This window comes from Salvelinus fontinalis, chromosome 9 (assembly GCF_029448725.1).
Source record: "Salvelinus fontinalis isolate EN_2023a chromosome 9, ASM2944872v1, whole genome shotgun sequence".
Classification (NCBI taxonomy): Eukaryota; Metazoa; Chordata; class Actinopteri; order Salmoniformes; family Salmonidae; genus Salvelinus; species Salvelinus fontinalis.
In genome coordinates this window covers 37,282,817-37,306,778 of record NC_074673.1, presented here as the reverse complement: position 1 = coordinate 37,306,778, position 23,962 = coordinate 37,282,817, and the positions used below count along the sequence as shown (strand labels likewise).

General features: G+C 41.7%; 1 protein-coding gene across 2 annotated transcripts in view; it reads right to left on the bottom strand.

Annotated features, from left to right (window-relative positions):
- Positions 1–763: 763 nt before the first annotated feature.
- Positions 764–23,962, bottom strand: part of LOC129862516 (guanine nucleotide-binding protein G(o) subunit alpha) — a 152,215-nt gene continuing 129,016 nt past the window's right edge. The window contains exons 5-8 of one of the 2 annotated variants that reach the window (XM_055934269.1): positions 19,224–19,352; positions 15,659–15,788; positions 6,320–6,473; positions 764–4,878 (exon numbers count right to left, since the gene is read on the bottom strand). In XM_055934269.1, the coding sequence (XP_055790244.1) occupies positions 4,691–4,878; positions 6,320–6,473; positions 15,659–15,788; positions 19,224–19,352 (601 nt within the window). In that variant the 3' untranslated portion in view covers positions 764–4,690. Of the gene's footprint in view, positions 4,879–6,319; positions 6,474–9,004; positions 10,497–11,054; positions 11,209–15,658; positions 15,789–19,223; positions 19,353–23,962 lie in introns of those variants that run through there. The other variant, XM_055934270.1, reaches the window with a different exon arrangement.

Below are 23,962 nucleotides of genomic sequence, written 5' to 3'. Positions count from 1 at the left end.
CATTAAATTTCAATATTTTCCTAATGTTCTTGTGCTTCTTTACACCAAAACAAAGGAAAGACATGATATTTTGGTTATTTATAGCAGAGTATGGTATAATTTTAATGGTCCGGCCCACTTGACATCTCCCTAGGCCGTATGTGGCCCACGATGCGAAATGAGTTTGACACCCCTGCTTTAGACTATACAATTATATAAAATAATGCCACGGAATTCTAAGCAAATATTGTCTGCTAAATGACCTAGAGTAGCACACAGCCATTTGGCATAGCCAGATCAGGACCTAGCATAAGGATAACTCAGAGTATGCTATTCTGTTCTGAAATAGACTAAATTTTCTTCATATCGTGTTTCTTTAAATCTGTCTAAAATAAATAATGGATTTATTGTGAAGGTGTAGGCTATATTACATGGGTTTATTAGACTTTTTAAAATGTAGATGTTCCAAAGGTCTGCATCAGTGGCTTGTAGGCTATGCATGGACGCCAGGGGATGCTAAACGTGTTTATGTTAATTTAAGGTCAATTAACATGAGACCAGCAGTTATTTACTTGACAGTCATGGCTGACAAAATGTAATGACCGCCACAGCACTAGTTATGTTGTTTCGTGCATTCTTACTTAGTTTCACGGTGTTGTTTATCTTATTAGCAGTTTGTCAAGTGCCGGAAGGTTTCAAGTGCTAGAAGGTGTCAGGTGCCAGAGGACAGTGTAATAGATAGAAGGTTAATTATGAGTGACAATAAGAATCAGAAGGCCCCAAGTTGTAGTCATGAAAACTGTGGCTTTTAATGTAAACACTACATTCGATTGGTATTCCAGCACGAACATCCCACATGAAAGAACAACCATTCACTAAAGAGGAGGGAGAAAAAGCAGCACGGAAAAGCATTTACTGGGATAAAAAATGTAGGAAAAAGGAGGGGATCAAAGGAAAAAGAATGCCAAACTGGTATATGTATCAATACACAGTATTCTTTAAAAACATTTAAATCAAGAAGGCAGATAGGGAGGAGAGATACATCTTTCCAAATCTATGTGTGAAGTGAGAGCTGTGCTTTTCTATGCAGACCTGGAAGGTGTTTGAGTACAATTCCCCCAAAGTAAAAGAAAGCGCATGAATCTGTACAGCCGCGTACACACCCCACCCTTAACAGCAATGGGGCAGGACGTGCTCCAAAGTGGTTCTTCCAAAATAAAAAAAATAGATATTATATATATATATAAGTCAGGCTAAGTAAAGACACTGTAATGCAGGGAGAACAGGCAGAAATAATCAGTACAGTTCAAAAACATCAGTAAGTCAGTAAAAACGGTTCAAGTGTGGATCACGGGAACCCTTGCCAAACATTTTTTTAAAAGGGGGAGAGAAAAAAAAAAAATTCTGTAGCTACAAAGCACAAGAAATATACTTTAATAATATTACAGAATCATCATTATCATTGATATTGTAATTATAATCATCATAATTTTCTGCATTGTTATTATTGTCATAATCATACTTTTTTGTAAATGTTTTCTTTAATAGTTCCACATTGTAAAGAGTTTAGAACCCAAGGATCTACATCTTTCTACCAAGACACACAGTCCAATGACCCTTGACCTCAAATCTCCACATTACTGGTAAGGACTGGCCACACCCAGTCCATACACCCAGTCCATATGATGGTTGTCTCTTTATGTTGTGGTTGTCTTTTTCTTTAGTTTTTTTCTCCTTTCGTTTTTCCATTTCTTTAACCTTTTTTGTGAATTTTGTAGGATTTCTTCTCAACATTTTCTATGTGATGCGTTTAACTCTCTCTCTCTCTTTTTAATTATTTTTTTTTTTTTACAAAGGCTGAAGGGTTGCTCATGCTATTTGTGTCAGGAGGCGTGACGGGAGACACCACTACCGAGCTAATGGCCAACCCAAAACAATTAAACGAGAGGTGAGAGAGGTGGGTGCTAGAAAAAGATGAGTGGAGGAATAAAGTACAAGGTGTGTGGTGAGTGCAGAGGTGGTGTGTGGGACAGATGATAAATAAATAAATTAATAAATGATCATAAAAAAGTAGAAGTTCCTTACATGATCATGTTAATAGGTATTCATTACAGTAACAAAGTGTTCCTAGGACTTCTCCAAACCTGTCATTCTCCTGGGGTTGGCACTGATATGACACTTTTCAGATATCCGGTTCAGAGGCTTTGGGCCACACGCTGTGACTCCCCGCTCCAAAATCCACACAGCCAATGGCAAAGGCCCACCAAAGTGACAGGAAGGGATGGGTGGAAAAGGGGCGCATCAATCCTGGGTGTTTCCTTTTAACTAAATGATCAAATAGCTGAACAGAACTTCTAGGATTACCATGTCTGGTACAAAAGAAAGAAACTGATATTGACTGTCGTACTCATGACCATCATACCTATCATAGCCATTGTTAGAGCTAGAACAGTTTTCAGCACAATTACAACAGTAATATACTCAGGCAAATGTGTACAGGTCACCCATGGACTGATATTCATGTAATAAATATAGACATGATAAACAAAAACATAGAAAATTACAAAAACATTATGAAAAACAGGGTTGTTTTGTTAAAAACAAAAAGACACAGTCGGGAAGGGGAAAAAACAAACATTAAACGAGTTCTCAACTTTGTTCTAGAATTTTAAAGGCTGGGTTTCTATAAGAAATCAGTTCTGTTGGCAGCTCTTCGAAGACAAACTAAAACCAATGGGGCCATACTTGCGAACATTAGAACATTTACATTTAAATCCACACCAGTCAATTAAAATCGTTGATGTAGTTGCATGTAATAGAACGCTACTTGTTAGCTTTTCCCATTAGATAACCTGGCATATTTAGCCCTATGCTAACACCACCAGCTGGACATGATTATTTCCTGTAACAAATTCTGTATCAGCCAATTACCAATGTTGACATAGTTGGACGTGACCAAACACTTTTTCATGAGAGCATCCTTAACAGAAGTCACACGTTGATCTGCTAATCAAAGCTACTAAAACACACACAAAAGTTCAATTGGACAGATAGCTGTTGTGATCTTGGCTTCCGGTAATTTTCGTTGTTTGCATCAAGTTTGAATTCCAGGTGAGGTATAGTTTTTTTCCTTTGAAATGTAGAATTACATGTATTGTGATAGTGTGTTGCGAAGGGTGCAGCCAAAACATTGTAAATTACAAATATATTTAATGAGAAGCTTCTTGGAGTCCCTCTTTCAGACTGACATATAGGCCACTGCTATACAGGAGTGTAGATCTGCTGGAGCACACCGGAGCCACGCTTCGCCACTTCTTAGAATGGTGCATGCTTGATAACGTTTAGGTCAAAGCTGAATCAATGTCTCGCAATTCGTCGCCAGACCCACTGGCTCCAGGTCATCTATAAATCTTTGCTAGGTAAAGCTCTGCCTTATTTCAGCTCACTGGTCACCATGACAACACCCACCCGTAGCATGTGCTCCAGCAGGTATATCTCACTGGTCATGTCCAAAGCCACACCTACTTTAGCCGCCTTTCCTTCCAGTTCTCTGCTGCCAGTGACTGGAACGAATTGCAAAAATCGCTGAAGATGGAGACTTATATCTCCCTCACTAACTTTAAGCATCAGCTATCTGAGCAGCTTACAGATCGCTCATCCCCATATTGTTTTTATTTACTTTTTTTGCTCTTTTGCACACCAGTATTTCTACTTGCACATCATCATCTGCACATCTATCACTCCAGTGTTAATTTGCTAAATTGTAATTACTTTGCTACTATTGGCCTATTTATTGCCTTACCTCCTTACTCCATTTGCACACACTGTATATAGATTTTTCTATTGTTATTGACTGTACCTTTGTTTATGTGTAACTCTGTGTTGTTGTTTTTTGTCGCACTGCTTTGCTTTATCTTGGCCAGATCGCAGTTATAAATGAGAACTTGTTCTCAACTGGCCTACCTGGTTAAATAAAGGTGAAATTTTTCTTTTTTTAAATGATGAATTAGTGTTCTACATAGGCCTAACATACCATACCAAATAGGTTTAAAATATCCCTCTGGTGGCCAGGGTTAACCTATTTCAAGAAATGCCATTGGTTGGTGGATAAAAAGTGTAATATCTTCATGAATTTGTTATACAGAATAATCAGTCAGCTGGTGAGGTTAGGATAGGGCTAAAATGTGCCAGGTTATTTGATGAGACAATGATACTAATCAACGATATTAATTGGCTGATGCACATTTTGAGACGGGAGAAACAGTTTAAAGGTAAACTGTTTCTAATGTTTGCAAGTATGGCCCTTATATACAGTACCAGTCAAAAGTTTGGACACACCTACTCATTCAAGGGTTTTTCTTTATTTGTACTAGTTGAGAGAAGGCCAAGAGTGTGCAAAGCTGTCATCAAGGCAAAGGGTGGCTACTTTGAAGAATCTAAAACATATTTTGATTTGTTTAACACTTTTTTGGTTTCTACATGATTCCATATGTGTTATTTCATAGTTTGGTGTCTTCACTATTATTCTACAATGTAGAAAATAGTAAAAATAAAGAAAAAACCTTGAATGAGTAGGTGTGTCCAAACTATTGACTGGTACTGTATATATATATTTATATATATGTATGCCTATTTCAAAATTTCATTATTTACCAAGTTGCATTTTCAATTAGAATAATTTCCAGAGGTGAGGCGAGGGGGCGGTCAGGGCTCAGTACAAACCACAGCCTCGCAGGTTGTTGGCGATGATGATGTCAGTGACGGCGTCAAACACCACCTGGATGTTCCCTGTATCCGTGGCACACGTCAGGTGACAGTAGATCTCCTTATTAGGCGAGCGGTTCTTGCTCTCAAATTGTGCTTGAATGTAGGCAGCTGCATCATCATAGGTGTTAGAACCTGTAATGGAGGTAATGGATAGAGTAAAAGAGAGGAAAGGAAGAGGGAGAAAGGAGGAAAGACAGAACAGAGAGAAAGGTAACAGTGAAAGAGTAAGAACTAAGCTGAAGAGAGCTTTTAGGGCCTGAATTCATTCCATTCAATATGTTTTTACATTCTGCTACATAAATATATTAACATAACAAACATAACTATGCAGATGTTGAATATTAGTTTGAGCCAGTTTGCTACAGAAGGATCCTGCAGCAACAGGAAATGTGAATTATGTGGATTATAATTAATGGACATAATTAATGGACGTCCAAGTCTGAAATTTCAAACTTCAGAAGCCTTTTTAAACCTCAACTACACTACAAGTATTTTCATTTCCTGCAACAGGGCGATCAAATTAAGATCTTACATCTGTAGTTAGCTCTATTGCAAAAATCACAATACTCTATTGAGAGAACCCATGTGACTTTAGTTACCATGAGAATACAACAGTCCCATTGGCTTAGCTTTGTGTCAGATGTAGAGGCTGCAGAATAACGTTCACTTCTACAGTGTTTATTTATTTATTATTTATTGCACTGCATTTCCCAGTCGTCACTGGCCGTCATTGTAAATAAGAATCTGTGAGTCGTCTGGATAAATAAAGGCCAAATAAAATATATAAAAGTGTCCCCTGCAGCTCTCTAAGCAGGGAAAGGAAAGGGTATGGTGTCTGTCTGTCTGTGCCTGAGCAGACAGGGACGGAGACAGCCCTCACTGAGCAGACAGGGATGGAGAAATCCCTCACTGAGCAGACAGGGACGGAGACAGCCCTCACTGAGCAGACAGGGACGGAGACAGCCCTCACTGAGCAGACAGGGACGGAGACAGCCCTCACTGAGCAGACAGGGACGGAGACAGCCCTCACTGAGCAGACAGGGACGGAGACAGCCCTCACTGAGCAGACAGGGACGGAGACAGCCCTCACTGAGCAGACAGGGACGGAGACAGCCCTCACTGAGCAGACAGGGACGGAGACAGCCCTCACTGAGCAGACAGGGACGGAGACAGCCCTCACTGAGCAGACAGGGACGGAGACAGCCCTCACTGAGCAGACAGGGATGGAGACAGCCCTCACTGAGCAGACAGGGACGGAGACAGCCCTCACTGACCATCCCTTCTCCATGACTGCTCAAGTGTGGCTCTACTTTTATTCTCTCTTAGGCTATGGTTGACCATCTCACCTTGTCAGACAGGGGAGGGAGGGGGGGCAAGGGGGGGTTAGAGAAACTATATATTTGTATTCCCCTCTGTTGAATATACCACAATGTCAACTCCTTTTAAGATCACATAGTCAAGACCTAGGTGGATTTTTGCAGACTCAACTGCAGGGTTTCAGCTAGCAGATACGATTTGGCAATTCTTACATTTACAAAAGGTACAAAAGTGTCCATTAAGTTACAAATCTTACCGGTATACTCAGGGAAACAGATACTCAAGGCAGATTTCTTGATCTTTTCGGCAAACAGATCTTTCTTGTTGAGGAAGAGAATGATGGAAGTGTCAATGAAGAATTTGTTGTTACAGATGGAATCGAACAGCATAAGAGACTCGTGCATGCGATTCTGCAGTGGAGAGAAAAGGAGGAAGAGAGAAAGGAGGACAGAAGCAGAGGGAGGAAGAGAGGTAGGGAGGGAGAGAGAAACAGATCATGAGGAAAGGTTAGCATCAGAGCAATAAAAACCAAGCTGGAATAGTTGAACCAAGCTTCATGACTTGAGGACAGTAGAGAGAGCCTCCCAAAGCACTCGGACAGGACAGACTGCTAAGTAGGAGAAGAAAGGGTTTCTAATGAAACTTTGTTGAACCAATCCAAACAATTGAGCTCTGCGATAAAGAACATTGAATGGCTAGAATCAGACATAATGAGATGCTTCTAGGAGACAGCTAGCAGCTGCTGTGCTCAGTGTCTGTGTGTCTGACAATGACTCAGGTGATAAACAGGGGGCAGGGGAGAGAGAGAGACAGGACCAGACCAATCATCCCTTCACAGTTCTCATCAACATGCATACAGAGAGAGATAGAGGATGGAGAGACATAGTGAAATATTGTGTGTCTGTAAGAGTGTGTGTTGTGGTACTTAGAGAGGTGTTGTGTGTTAGTGTAAAGTGTGTGTGAGTGTGCTGTGCAACGGGCAGTAGTTTGTCTCTCATAGTCCCCTGGGCTCTGTACTGCAGGCAGTGACACGCTCATAATTAGTTCAGTAGCATCCCATTGGGCAACCGAGGACAGAGTAGAGTAGAGTAGAGTAGAGTAGAGTAGAGTAGAGTAGAGTAGAGTAGAGTAGAGTAGAGAGAGAGAGAGAGAGAGAGAGAGAGAGAGAGAGAGAGAGAGAGCAAAACACTCACTGCACAGCGCATACACAAACTTGATCATCATCCAACTTGAATCAAGCCCATGACCTCTATTTAAATAATTCCCTTTTCCAGGGTAAACATGACGCAGAGAGAGTGCCATGAGTCATAAAGAAGCAGGCACTTGGCCTGGGAGAGAGCGACAGAGGGAGAGAGAAAAAAAAGAGAGCGAGGGAGGGTCAGACAGAGTTTCATGTGGTGCTTTATTATTTCCTTGATATAAATACACCCTTCAATAAATAATCATAACAGTGAAAGAGACGAATGAGCAAACAATAATTACATCAGTGAGACACAAACAACACCTACTAGAGAACAGGCACTAAATCATACCATGACGTACTGTACTGTCAGCATCCTAGTGCTGCTTGTGGGTTGGTGGCTTGGTACGGTTTGGACGGACACTGCATTTTCAAATGAACAACAATTTAATTTCCTCATAGGGGTTGTGGTAAGCTCCAGAGAATAGTCTCCAATGTATTCCTCCCATGCTGATGCAGAGGCAGTCTTTGTGTAACACAGGGTGAAATGCATTCAGGGAAAGAATTCTCCTTTTCAAAAGTTATATTGTTGTGCCGATTGCTTTATTATTTATGGCTGCAGTTGAAATATTGGTATGTTTTGCCTGCTGTGATTGGAAGTACCTTGGTGTGTGTGTATGTGTTTTGTATGTGTGTGCGCTTGCCTGGGACTGACACACTGGGTACTGGGAGAGCCTGACCGCTAATCAACTGTATTACAGCTCCTGTACATCACGTGAACCATCTCCACCAAGGCAAAGTGCAGACGTGGTAAACTAATCTCTATTACATCAGAGGACCACACTACACACTACACACTACTCACACTCACACACACACACACACACACACACACACACACACACACACACACACACACACACACACACACACACACACACACACGCACGCATATTGTACCTCCCATATTGTACCTCCCATCCATTTCTCTCCAGCGGACACACTTACCAATCTGTCTCTTTACCTTGGCCCTAAAACTCCATCAGCCTCACTGCTGTGCACATAAACTCTATTACCCAGCGTTCTCTCTGCCTGCCATTCCCTGATCTTATTACCCTTCATTCCCTGGACCAAGGACACAGGCTTTATAGGCCATCAGTCAGGTGTAAGTTCAAGCTATACGATGAGCAGAGAGACCATCTGGGTGGGTGCTCTGGGACACACACACATGCCCTGCTAGACTTCTGATGGCTTCCATCTTAGTTTAGCCTCTGGTATAGAAAACTCCAGCTGTGACTCTGCCTGCCGACACCGCAGCACGGACAAGCTTTTTATTCATCATAAAATGTGGCACACCAACACTGTCTCAACAGATTTGGCACAGAATGAGATTTCTTCTGCCCATGAGAACTCAGAGATCATGTCCTGTTGTGGAGCCGGCACAGCCTTTGCTTTCTGCTGCGCACCTTCCGAAGCAACACAGTAACTTACTGCAATGGTGTTGTAGTGTACTGCAGTACAGTCAACAAATCTTTCACAGAGCCCAGAGAATCAACGCAGTGGCTGTCAGAGTCACCTGACACACAAGAGGCTGCACCTGCCAGCTAAGGCAGGCGTGGTGCTGAGAATGATCGTCATGGAAACATCTGCCCTACCCCCACTCACCCAGCACCTGCATGGGTGTGACAAATTAGTGATTTCGAAGAGAGCTTCTACAGCCATGACAAGAGCACAGCTAAAAGAGGAGGACGGAATCAAACCTCAGGGAGCAGGGTTTTATTTGGCAAGAAACCAACAGGTTTTCCCCCTTCTTGGAGTGGTTTGGCATTATCTGGCAAACGACAGGGAGGGTGTTATGACATTTGGTGTCCTCCCTGAGGTTCTGTGTAATGAGGAATGGAACAGCTGTTTCCTGGATAACCTCATCCTACACACGCTCTCTCTTACAGTATACTACAAACAGATACTAACTTATTTGACCTCACACACACACACATTAAATACCTACTGCTTATCCTATTGACGCTCCCATTAAGAATATAGCATTGGCACCGGTAAGGCAAATTAGGCCAGGCCAATCACCATCAATGTAAGTCAAACAACTCCCAGTGCTTGATTGAGACTGCTGAGGCACCTAAACCTCAACAAGAAAATCTGAACTAAATATGACGGGTGAATATTTCTACAGCTCTAACTCAACAGGCAGTGACTTTTATGAAGATTACCACTGCTACCAATTTCCATTATAAATGGGCTACAATTAGTTACGCAAATACACTGTATGGTTTGGGTAAATGTACCCTTCAGTGAGACCACTGCAGTGTAAAGAGCTCAAAACATCTTTGGCTTTACTTTCAAATCTTACACCGAATCATTGAATCGTACAAATATTAGACAATAGCCAAAAAAAGCCATCCAATACAAAAATCTTAGAACCCACATGACATATAAGCGGAACAACAAATAATATTTAAACCCCCAAAAATCCTGAAATTCACATTATTTACACGGTAACATCTTCCACTAGCCACAAACACATCTCCAACTCTTCAACTCCAATTCCCACTTCAAAGTGTTTCACAAAACTGTCCAGGCACAAATTCCTCTCATATCACATGACTACTACTCAATAAGCAAAAGAGATACTTTGTTGGTAAAGATGAGCAGTTATCCGTGTAAACTGTATATTATTGTTTATGGTGGTGACCCAATTCCAGTTAGGCAATCATTACTGTTGTGTAACATTGTGTAAGTGTTTTAGTAAAACAATGCAGCATATTGCAAACATACAGAAATAATCTACCACTAAAATGACTTTTGTATCAAATTGTCAAAATGTATATTCTTTATCAAACTAAACTAATTGTTCCATTCAAGAGTCCTTTCTTTTTCCTGTCTTCACCTCTCCTTGTGATGTGCAAAGCCTGAGGCCTAAAATACAGCTCTCTCTTTCTACAACTGAATTAAAATGTTTTATTATATAAATAAATCTAAAACCATAAAAGACTGAGGGAAAAGTGGAGGAAAAGGGTCTATCCAGGGACACACTGGGCCTATCCTCTGGGTTAATACAGGCCACAACCACGCAGGTTGTTGGCGATGATGACGTCGGTGACAGCGTCAAACACAAACTGGATGTTGTTGGTGTCGGTGGCACAGGTGATGTGGGCATACACTTCCTTTTGGAGGGACTTGTTCCTGCTCTCGTACTGAGACTGTATGTGGCCCACCGCCTCCATGAAGGTGTCCGTGCCTGCAGAAAGGTGTGAAAAAGCAGGAGAAAAAGGAAATGGAGAAAATATATGGCCCAAGACAGGATGTGGAAAGGAAGTCGGTTAATAAAAGAAAGAAGAAGTAGAAAGATGAAAATAAAAGGGGAAGATAAGCAGACAAAAAAAGAAAAAGATATAAGGACAAGAACAGACACAAAACAATGTTTTTTTCAAATATTCCACACCCAATGTAAAACCTAGTGCTTGTCTAAGTGACTTGATTATTCTGTAACTGCGTAGGGAGGCCTTGGTTTACACAGCGAGTACAGCAGGCTAGCCAGACTCCTTGGCTGCTCTGCACTATAAGCCCTAAGATGATAACATGGAGTCATGCCAGGTAAGGGATGAGTAAATGAGAAGAGAATAATAAGACAGAATCCTCTTCTCCAGTTCTGATTCCGAAAGCTAATCATCCCTCTTCAAGCCTTTCTACACATTATCCCTCATTACCACACTATCCCTTCTTCTAGTTGTCCTTCCTGCAGCTACTCCATCCCTCTGGTCTCCTAGCCCAATAGCCTCCACTCTTCATCAATTACCTGTGTACTCCGGGAAGCAGATACTAAGGGGAGATTTCTTAATTTTCTGCTCGAATATGTCCTTCTTGTTGAGAAATAGAATGATGGAGGTGTCTGTGAACCATTTGTTGTTACAGATGCTGTCGAACAGCTTCATAGACTCATGCATGCGGTTCTGTGGGTAGAGAAAACAACGTGAGTCAGTCTGCTGTGTGGCTCTCTTTCTGACTACGTCACACGCACACAAAATAAGAGAAACAAGTGAAGAAAGGAAACTACAAAGCAGAACAGAAACTAAACTTTAAATGCCCCTTACAGGAGTTAAAGCGTTAACTGTATATGAGCCACTTCCCCCGAGATCCAAGAACATTCTAAAATAAAGTGTCTACAGTATTTCATTATCATGGTCCTATTTGCCACAGTGTCATGGTAATATGTTAAGTATGACAAGTATGCAGCATCCTGGGAGGGTAGCCTTGTTCATGCACAATGTTATTAGGTACGTAGCCTTGGTCTAGGACAAACCCCGTGTGCTTCTCTCTAGAACAGGGATGAGAGGGCATGCAAATACATTTCTAGACAATTGATACGTAATTTCACCAGGGTGTTTGTAGAGTTGGAAGCAGACACTCTCTGGTGTGAGTCAATTGTTGCCTTGTTCTCAATAACAGTGGAAAAGACAAAGAACAAAGTCACGACTGCTCCTTTACAGCCAATCACATTCCACTTAGATCAGCAGAGAGGGCTCGCACAACCCAATCAGATTAAATAGAGCAGAGGAAAAAGCCAATCATAATCTGTTGATAGAACAAGATGAGTCACAGAGACTGTTCTTGTAGTGTTAGTAATTCTTAGAAAATGTAAGAGAGAGAAAGAGAAGAGATAGGAAAACTAATGACCATAGTTTAGCATTTATCTCATCAGTTGATTGAGCCTCTGACAAGTAACTCTGAGAACAAGGCAACACATACTACAGTACAGACAGTGTCATATCATCCTCACAGTGCAAGTCACAGGCACTCACAGGTAAATACACACAGATACATAGAGTACATACATACTATATACACACAGAATCACATCACAGCCAGAAGGAGTGCTGCTTTTAACTCTTTCCAGATGATTTTGGACTCTTTGTCCTTGTTTAAGGTTTCATACCTGTACACATGTTTGGTGGGAGGGCCCTCTGTGGAACCAGGTGGGTTTTTAGCATTTGGCGATTGGTTAGAGAGGACAGCCGGTGGCGAGAGATGACAGGAGAGGAGCTGAGACGAGAAGACGTTGAAGGAGAGACGAGAGCTGCTGGGGGGGCTCAGTGGAGCAGAGATGGACATGCACAAGGGCCCAACTCATCTCCCCCCTCTTAAACACACACACGTGCACGCTCGCACAAGCAGAAACGCACCCACAGTCATGTGCCAGCACGCACACACACACTCCCCCCAACGATGAAAGGAGAAAACTGTAGAGCAGGCAGGAAGGACCGAAACCAAACCTTGCAGTTACATTTATTGAACAGGATTGCTGTAGAAACATATTTTTGATGCCCTGCTGTGCACGTCTTTGAGTGGGTGCCAGTACTTGCATGAAGGGGAAAAACAGGGAAAGGAAGCCAGATAGAGGGAGCAAGAAATTAATGCAAATGTGTGTGTGTGTGTGTGTGTGTGTGTGTGTGTGTGTGTGTGTGTGTGTGTGTGTGTGTGTGTGTGTGTGTGTGTGTGTGTGTGTGTGTGTGTGTGTGTGTACGTGCTGATACACACATGCGGGCATGTGTATAGGAGTCCAGGAGTAAACAAACATGACTTTGATTTAGGAGCCCGTCAACCTGTTAGAAGCATAGTTCAACAGAGCCATTGTTCCTTCCTTGTTTGGTTTATCATGTCTGTTAAATCAGTCTGTACTGAATTAAGGGAATTGCCTTCTGTTCTAAAACATTTTGTTGTATTTTCAAATAGGATTATCCTGAAATATTACATAGAAATTATATAGAAATATTTCTAAAATAAACCCAGCTGCTTTTGGAAATGGCAGTAGAATAAATGTGATGAGGCTTTTAAACAGGCCTGGGAGAGATTATACTGGATGTTAGAGTTGTATATCGCACATATAGGCCCCCGAAAACACTGTTCACGGACTGCCATTGGCCATGGGGGTGCTCAGGGATGCTCACTAACTAAGCAACTGTATGGAAATCAACTCATTTGCCTGGGCATTAACACCAGCTGATACAACCAGAGGTTATGGTAGAGAACTGGTTGGAACCAGATGGGAAGCGTGACTGCTGTGTTTGCATAGAGAGAAATACAGTAACTATGTGGTCTAATCTAATGCTGTGTTATGTAAAGCTCCTCGCATATTTTTGCTTAACAAAAAACAAATCCAAAATGAATCTACACTTGTATGTAAACGGTCATATCAATGTAAGTCACTGTACATCAGCAATATGTTTCAGAGCAGAGATAAACCTGAGGATCCATAGATAAAAGGCCTGGTAATGGTAATTGTGAACCCTTAATTTCAACATGAGTAGCAGGAAACTGGTACACTGGCGTCCCACACCTCCCCGCAGCCCTAGCTATGCCCTTTTAGAGCTGTTTGAAAAGATTGACTGAAATTTCAGCCTGTGTTAGTGGGATGGAGTTATGACCTGCCTGTTGACATCACCAGGCAGTAAATTAGTAGACCAATAAGAAAGAGAGTTCCAAACCGCTCTGCCAATAATAGCTAGTTTTCAGTTTCCCCCTTCCCACTCAGACCAGTCCCAGACGGTTCTAGCTAAATGTGTAGAATAGCAAGAAGTTAGCCGTTTTCTTTGCTCAGACCTCGCTAAACGGCGTTACGCCACTGGATGTGTACTGTACATACAGCGCCTTGCAAAAGTATTCATCCCCCTTGGCGTTTTCCTATGTTGTTGCATTACAACCTGTAATTTAAATTGATTTTTATTTGGATTTCATGAAATGGACATGCAGAAAGTAGTCCAAATTGGTGAAGTGGAATTTAAAAAAGTTACTTAAAAAAATAATAATATGAAAAGTGGTGAGTGCATATGTATTCACCCCCTCTGCCATGAAGCCCCTAAATAAGATCTGGTGCAACCAATTACCTTCAGAAGTCACATAATTAGCTAAATAAAGTCCACCTGTGTGCAATCTAAGTGTCAGATGATCTGTCACATGATCTCAGTATATATACACCTGTTCTGAAAGGCCCCAGAGTCTGTAACACCACTAAGCAAGCGACACTATGAAGACCAAGGAGCTCTCCAAACAGGTCAGGGACAAAGTTGTGGAGAAGTACAGATCAAGGTTGGGTTATGAAAAAAGAAAGAAACTTTGAACATCCCACGGAGCAACATTAAATCTATTATTAAAAAATTGAAAGAATATGGCACCACAACAAACCTGCCAAGAGAGGGCCGCCCACCAAAACTCACGGACTAGGCAAGGAGGGCATTAATCAGAGAGGCAACAAAGAGACCAAAGATAACCCTGAAGGAGCTGCAAAGCTCCACAGCGGAGATTGAAGTATCTGTCCATAGGACCACTTTAAGCCGCACACTCCACAGAGCTGGGCTTTACGGAAGAGTGGCCAGAAAAAAAGCCATTGCTTGAAGAAAAAAATAAGTAAACAAGTTTGGTGTTCGCCAGGAGGCGTGTGGGTGACTCCCCAAACATATGGAAGAAGGAACTCTGGTCAGATGAGACTAAAATGGAGTTTTATGGCCATCAAGGAAAATGCTATGTCTGGCGCAAACCCAACACCTCATCACCCAGAGAACACCACCCCACAGTGAAGCATGGTGGTGGCAGCAACATGCTGTGGGGATGTTTTTCATCGGCAGGGACTGGGAAACTGGTCAAAATTGAAGGAATGATGGATGGCGCTAAATTCAGGGAAATTCTTGAGGGAAACCTGTTTCAGTCTTTCAGAGATTTGAGATTGGAACGGAGGTTCACCTTCCAGCAGGACAATGACCCTAAGCATACTGCTAAAGCAACACTTGAGTGGTTTAAGGGAAAACATTTAAATGTCTTGGAAAGGCCTAGTCAAAGCCCAGACCTCAATCCAATTGAGAATCTGTGGTATGACTTAAAGATTGCTGTATACCAGCGGAACCCATCCTACTTGAAGGAGCTGGAGCAGTTTTGCCTTGAAGAATGGGCAAAAATCCCAGTGGCTAGATGTGCCGAGCTTATAGAGACATGCCCCAAGAGACTTGCAGGTGTAATTGCTGCAAAAGGTGTATCTACAAAGTATTGACTTTGGAGTGAATAGTTATCCATAAATGTTCTGTTTTGTTGTCTTATTTGTTGTTTGTTTCACTAGAAAAAATATTTTGCATCTTCAAAGTGGTAGGCATGTTGTGTAAATCAAATGATACAAACCTATAAAAATACATTTTAATTCCAGGTTGTAAGAAAACAAAATAGAAAAAATGCCAAGGGGGTGAATACTTTCGCAAGGCACTGTAGCCCCGGTGTAGGAAACTGTTGTTCATTATGTTGATGTATTCAACAAAGGAAACATACATGACTCAAATGAAAAGGAATGTACTGTGTTGCATTGTAGAGTGTTTTATGGAGATATAGACACAAGTAATTAAGTGTGTGTGTGTGACTCACCGTGGTTTCGTCTTCATGCAGCACCTGGTCGTACCCACTCAGTGCCACACAGAAGATAATGGCTGTCACGTCCTCAAAGCAGTGGATCCATTTCTTCCTCTCCGACCTCTGACCTCCCACATCAAACAGCCTATGGAACACACACCATCCATTACAGGTGCACAGAAAAACCAAAAGCAACCACTCAGAGGATCACATACTGTAGTATAAAGTATACAGTGTCAGTACAATATCTACCACATAAAGTCAGTCTGACATAGCAAAAACACATTGGTATGGCATATCTCTACGGTATTCATTTTGAAATTGCTTATAGTTTTTGAGTAACATAGCTACTGTAATTTTCCCATTGAGGTTAGGCTCATGCACAGATTTCCAACCCCTCTCTACATCTGAAGAACAATGGATTTCAAAGGGTTTGCTGCCACAGGCCAGCAAACAGAAGGCTGTAGAGGTCTCTGTGCTGTAGATACAGCATTTCAGGTCAGGGGCAGGGCACACCCACAACTGCTGGGGTTACTGGAACAGGTCTGGGAAAGGACAACAGTCCAGTACCACTAGACTAGAACATTCTTCAGTACCGGAACACTACATTAGCTCTCGCAAAAAGCCTGTCAGAGAGCAAGTTTTAGGATCAGAAATGAATGGAACATCACAGCCTGACAGTCCTGCAGCTTCTCTATGCACACCACTGTTTATTACATATTATATTAAAGGCCCAGTGCAGTCAAAAACGTGATTTTCCTGTGTTTTCTATATATTTCCACACTGAGGTTGGAATAATACTGTGAAATTGTGAAAATTATGATAATGCCCTTTTAGTGTAAGAGCTGTTTGAAAAGACAGCCTGAAATTTCAGCCTGTTTTGGCATGATAGATATTTTGTCCTGCCTGTTCACATCACCACGTAGTAAATTAAATTAAGTTAATAGACCAATAAGAGAGCTCCAAACCTCTCTGCCAATAACAGCTAGTTTTCAGTTTAGACCACTCCTAGAAATCCAAGCAAGATTATTGCTTGAGAAATTGAAAACAATCATAGTAAGGTACTTAATTGTTACCCAGAAATGATTTAATATTGAGATAAAAATGGCTGAATTGGACCTTTAACACATTATTTTCATAATGTATTTTTTGTTCTCAATCAGCTGACTGAGTCAGAGAAGGAGATGAACAAAGAGCTGCTTTGTGCTAGCAGGCCTTCAGGCAGACAAGCAGGAAGGCCGCTGTGTGATTAGCAGAGGAAAAATACAAGCTCTCTGTTTTGTGATAGAAAAACAACTGATAACATGACCATGTTGAACGAAGCTAAATGGAAAGAAAAGTGGGACACCTAGTCAGTTGTACAACTGATTTCATTCAACTGAAATGTGTCTTCCGCATTTAACCCAACCCCTCTGAATCAGAGAGGTGCGGGGGGCTGCCTTAATAGACAATCACGTCTTCGGCGCCCAGGAAACAGTGGGTTAACTGCCTTGCTCAGAGGCAGAACAACAGATTTTTACCTTGTCAAAAAACAAGCAGAATTGGGAATTTTTATTGCACTTCCGCTTTTTCAATGTACATCCCACTTTAAAAAAGAATGAGTAATATAATGAATTGGTAGCACTAGATTTTACAGTGCATTAAATACCACTAAATATCCAGGTAATACCTAATGATTTAAACTTAAAATAGTATGTCTTCAGGTTTGGCAGTTCTAGAATAATTAACTAGAGCTTATAATTTAAATGTAGATTCAGTCACAGCTCCTTTTCTCCCAGCGCTCTGTGCTGATCCCAGCGCTCATTCATAAAAAATAAAAAAAATGTTAATTGCCATGGTACATTAATGAAAAAAAAAACATTAATCTAGGGTACAATAAATGTATGACACATCATAATCACCATTTAACCACACATACTGTAGCTACAGAAGAATACAATACCCTTTACACAACCAGGTCTCAGAGGATTTCGTATCATTCTAAATGTAAATCCAGGACACTCCATTTAGTATGATATTTTATTTTTCGTATGGTATGGTATGTATTAATTTGGGGATGTCCATCACCCATTTCGTATGATATTGCGAATTACAATTCATATTATTTGTTCCGAATTTGCAAAATATGTTCCGAATTTGCTAAATGTACAATATGTTATGAATTTGCAAAACGTATGATATGTTATGAATTCTAGCTAGGTGGCTAATGTTTGCAAGCTGGCTAACATTAGCTAGGCTAGGGGTTAGGAGTTAGGTTTAAGGTTAAGTTTAGGAGTTATGTTAAAGAGGTAAGGTTAGGGTTAAGTGAAGGGTTAGCTAACATGCTAAATAGTTGCAAAGTAGCTAAAAAGTAGTAAGTAGTTGAAAAGTTGCTGGGTTGGCGCCCCCCCCTTGGGTTGTGCCGTGGTGGAGATCTTTGTGGGCTATACTCGGCCTTGTCTCAGGATGATAAGTTGGTGGTTGAAGATATCCCTCTAGTGGTGTGGGGGCTGTGCTTTGGGGTTATATCCTGCCTGTTTGGCCCTGTCCGGGGGTTTCATCGGATGGGGCCACAGTGTCTCCTGACCCCTCCTGTCTCAGCTTCCAGTATTTATGCTGCAGTAGTTTATGTGTCGGGGGGCTAGGGTCAGTCTGTTATATCTGGAGTATTACTCCTGTCTTATCCGGTGTCCTGTGTGAATTTAAGTATGCTCTCTCTAATTCTCTCTTTCTTTCTCTCTCTCGGAGAACCTGAGCCCTAGTACCATGCCTCAGGACTACCTGGCATGATGACTCCTTGCTGTCCCCAGTCCACCTGGCCATGCTGCTGCTCCAGTATCAACTGTTCTGCCTGCGGCTATGGAACCCTGACCTGTTCACCGGATGTGCTACCGGTCCCAGACCTGCTGTTTTCAACTCTCTAGAGACAGCAGGAGCGGTTGAGATACTCTTAATGATCGGCTATGAAAAGCCAACTGACATTTACTCCTGAGGTGCTGACCTGTGCTGACCTCGACAACTCCTGTGATTATTATTATTTGACCATGCTGGTCATTTATGAACATTTGAACATCTTGGCCATGTTCTGTTATTATCTCCACCCGGCAGAGCCAGAAGAGGACTGGCCACCCCTCATAGCCTGGTTCCTCTCTAGGTTTCTTCCTAGATTTGGGACTTTTCTAGGGAGTTTTTCCCAGCCACCGTGCTACTACACCTGCATTGCTTGCTGTTTGGGGTTTTAGGCTGGGTTTCTGTACAGCACTTTGAGATATCAGCTGATGTAAGAAGGGTTATATACTTTTTTTTGATTTGATTTGAAATTTGATTTAATTAGCTTACAAAAGTTTCCCGTGATGAGATTCAAGCTTGCAACTTTTGGGTTGGTAGACATTCTCGTTATACGCCCACCCAACCACCCTACTTTTGTTTTTGACAACATTTTTGACTTAGTCTATGAGACTAGACGTCTAGTCATGGTTCCATGAAAAGGTCGATGTAAATGCAGGATAACCAGTTGGAATATATATTTAAAAATAATCATTAAGTAGTTAGAGTAGAGAGATATTTGAGGAGGTAGAGGAGCACTGAGCCAGTGTCTTACCTGAAGTGCAGGTTCTTGAAGACGAAGTGAGTTTCTACAATGCCAGTGGTCTTGACTCGGGTTCTGAGGATGTCCTGCTCTGTGGGCTGGTAGTCAGATGCACCGATCCGGTCTAAACTGTCTAGGTAGCTGAGGAGAGACAGAGGCCAGTTAGGATCACTCCATTGAACTAAACTGTAAGGACTGAAACGGGGCCTCTGTGTAATTCTGGGTCTGTAATTACACACTGGTTTTCATTGCACCACAGAACTAAATTAAATGATTCAAATCATTGATTGGAGAGACAGTAGTCTGGCCTATTACACCGAGGACTAGATAAGGGACTGACAAAAAAGATTATAATGACAACCTAACATTGGAATCTGAAGGGCTGGAACAGTGCACTCCAGTTACGAGGCCAATAATGGACATTTTGGACAGGAAATATCAAAGATGGGTCTATTGCTCAAAATATAGCACAACATCAGCTAGAGCAGCTGGGATTGCTTAGGGCTGGGTGCAAATCTACTGCTCCACATGCAGGAGTGGTGACAATCAATATAAGGGGAAATAGACAAGGATGACAAACCAGGAAAAACAAGCTGTAACTCCATCCGTGTGGAGAGAGGATCATAAATCACACCCAAGACTAACCAACAGTCAGCACCCAGTAATGTGGTAGAGGATCATCACACCCAAGACTAACCAACAGTCAGCACCCAGTAATGTGGTAGAGGTTCATCACACCCAAGACTAACCAACAGTCAGCACCCAGTAATGTGGTAGAGGTTCATCACACACAAGACTAACCAACAGTCAGCACCCAGTAATGTGGTAGAGGATCATCACACCCAAGACTTACCAACAGTCAGCACCCAGTAATGTGGTAGAGGATCATCACACCCAAGACTAACCAACAGTCAGCACCCAGTAATGTGGTAGAGGTTCATCACACACAAGACTAACCAACAGTCAGCACCCAGTAATGTGGTAGAGGATCATCACACCCAAGACTAGCCAACAGTCAGCACCCAGTAATGTGGTAGAGGACACTTGAAGAAAACTACACTTAAACTGACACACACACACACACACACACACACACACACACACACACACACACACACACACACACACACACACACACACACACACACACACACACACACACACACACACACACACACACACACACACACACACACACAAACAAACATCTTCTCTCCCTTCATCTGTGTTTTATGTGTAATGGTGAGTGCTGTGAGACTTAGCTGGGAAGCTGCAATATTTGGCTGCAGTGTGTGAACATTCCACCCTGGCCACTGGCATGGTGACACGACTCAATGAGGGGGGCACTTCCACTGCACAACACAACCCTACACCGCATGGAGCCGCAGTACAGTATGTTGTTGAATGCTTTTAAATGTGTGTACACGTGAAATGATTGATACATGACTAACACAAGCCAATGTTCAGTGGTAAATGTGCTGCATCCGTTGCCAAGCTCTCTGTTTGGGTGGCAGGCTGCCCAGCACTAATGCAGCTCATTAACAGTAGTGCCTATGGCTGTGTCCTGCTTCCCTGTTCATAATATAAGGAGGGGGCAGAGAAAAGGACACAGGGAGAAACAAACAAACAAAGAAAGAAAGGAAAATAAAGGATGGAGGCAGGCCAGGGAGATAGAGGAAGAACAGTGGGGGAGACCTATGATGCAACTGCTGGAAGTGGAATGAGATGTCACATCTCTACAGAGTGTGTCTAACACTGACATGGCCATTTCAATTCAGATGAAAATACTCCATAGAGCGGATTCACCCTGCCCTGCCATAACAGGCCAGCCCACCTGCACAGAGAGATGAAGTAAACCTCACTGCATCCAGGCGGCGACATCAACACAACAGGGAACACAGTCATTACTGTCAATTAATGTTTGATTCATGCACATCTTATTCATACCACAATATCAGTTTTTACAACATATCAACCAGCCCTAACAAAAAGCACATTTCCCCTCTACAAGTTATTCTTCTAAACCAAAAGAGCATAAAAAAGATATAATGAGAATATAGGTTACAGCTTCTCCTTACATTTACTGTTTCAATATTACAAGGTAGCACACTCTCTCCTCTGCCACCCTTTCGGTCTCTCTCCTCTTTGTCCATCACTGATTTGTTCTCTCTCTCGCCTTTCTACCTTCCATTCCTCCTATCTGTGTTTGCCTCTCTCCCCATTATGATGTATTGTTTATCCTCAAATAAAAACTGCCAATGCAAATTTCAGCTGTCTATATAAGAGGGATTTCCATGAAGGACTGTGAGTGGTAACTTGTCTCATACAATAGTGTCATAGTTTCATAGCCGTCTACTTTGGAACAGAAAGAGCACAGTCCAATGAGGAGTAAGCAGCAGAACATGTCTAAGTGTGTTTACTCCTCTGCCATGACACAATTAACATTTCTATCTAACTGGATATCAGCGTGGTCTTGAATGAAATACTATTTCTGTCTTATCTTTCAGCCAAACCTCCCTTGAAATATTTACTGGAGTTCATTAAACTAACATCCATATTGTCCACCAATGACTAATACGAGGAATACAATCCCAAGGGATTTGAGGTCTGGTATCTGATGTAATATGCCATGAAATTATAGCAGTTCTGTGGCTCTGAGACCCAGTGGTGCTGTGACTTCATACTCTCCCTAGCAATATGAATAGTGATGAGGTTCTATCTATGCTGGGAGGATAAGACTGGGTCATCTGGGGTCTGTTGAAATGGTGTAGAGGTGGGGTGCGTAGGAGGGGGCTCTCTTTTGTATGGGGGACTCATATCTGTCCCTTACTACTGGCTCCCTGCCAGTAACTCCCTCCCAAACACACCATCCACCCTTCTCTCTCTCCCCCTTTACCCTCCTCCTCATTGTCCAGCTTGAGTGCTCTGCATGGCAAAACCTCTCAGCACCATACCTGCTGTCGACTGCTTCCAATCACTCCACAGGCTGGTGTTGGAGAGGGAGGAGAGAGGGAGGAAAGGAGAGAGGGAGGGGAGCAGGGATGGTTGATTTGGCGGGAAAGAAAGGAGTTGGTGAGATCAAGGGGAGGGAAATAGCAAGGAAAGAGGTGGCGCTAAAAAGAACAATTCACAGAAAAAAGAGAGATCAGAAAGTAGAGGACTGAAAGAAAAGAACAGAGAAAACAGAGTGTCCTGTGGTATACCTAGGGCTGCAAAATTCTGGAAGCTTTCAATAAATTCTCTGGTTTCCCCAAAATTCCAGTTGGAAGATTCTTGGCATAGGCGAAATTGCCACGAGGGATGGGGGGGACATGTCAGAACAGGTTGATTCGTCCCCCCAAATCATTTCTTTAAAATAAATATGAGTAACTCTTCATATTAGAATTAATGACAATATGAGTGAAATATTATTAATAAATGTTTTGGTTTGAGGCCCCCCAGATAGTATATGAACACGTGATAAGGAATGGTAAAATGAGTAGAATTGCAGGAAATGTGTTTTTACGCTCGACTTTGGGCACAAAAAAAAAGGTCCAACTCCTCCTCTTTCTCAATTTTAAAACAGAAAAGGGGTGTGCCTATGGTGGTTAATCGATGTGTCAGCTAGTTCGTTAGCTAAGCTAGCCACTTGTAGCTAGCCAGTAACTCCTCCAGTATGTGTTGATGTCATTTCACCGTGTATGTATTTGCTGTGGAGATCAGTAAGAAATGACACTACAGACCGATCATTAAAAAGATTAATGCGAGTAGACCGATAATTAAAAAGATTAATGCGAGTAGACCGAACATTAAAAAGATTAATGCGAGTAGACCGATCATTAAAAAGATTAATGCGAGTAGACCGAACATTAAAAAGATTAATGCGAGTAGACCGATCATTAAAAAGATTAATGCGAGTAGACCGATCATTAAAAAGATTAATGCGAGTAGACCGATCATTAAAAAGATTAATGCGAGTAGACCGATCATTAAAAAGATTAATGCGAGTAGACCGATCATTAAAAAGATTAATGCGAGTAGACCGATCATTAAAAAGATTAATGCGAGTAGACCGATCATTAAAAAGATTAATGCGAGTAGACCGATCATTAAAAAGATTAATGCGAGTAGACCGATCATTAAAAAGATTAATGCGAGTAGACCGATCATTAAAAAGATTAATGCGAGTAGACCGATCATTAAAAAGATTAATACGAGTAGACCGATCATTAAAAAGATTAATACGAGTAGACCGATCATTAAAAAGATTATTACGAGTAGACCGATCATTAAAAAGATTAATACGAGTAGACCGATCATTAAAAAGATTAATGCGAGTAGACCGATCATTAAAAATATTAATGCGAGTAGACCGATCATTAAAAAGATTAATGCGAGTAGACCGATCATTAAAAAGATTAATGCGAGTAGACCGAACATTAAAAAGATTAATGCGAGTAGACCGATCATTAAAAAGATTAATGCGAGTAGACCGATCATTAAAAAGATTAATGCGAGTAGACCGATCATTAAAAAGATTAATGCGAGTAGACCGATCATTAAAAAGATTAATGCGAGTAGACCGATCATTAAAAAGAGTAATGCGAGTAGACCGATCATTAAAAAGATTAATGCGAGTAGACCGATCATTAAAAAGATTAATGCGAGTAGACCGATCATTAAAAAGATTAATGCGAGTAGACCGATCATTAAAAAGATTAATGCGAGTAGACCGATCATTAAAAAGATTAATGCGAGTAGACCGATCATTA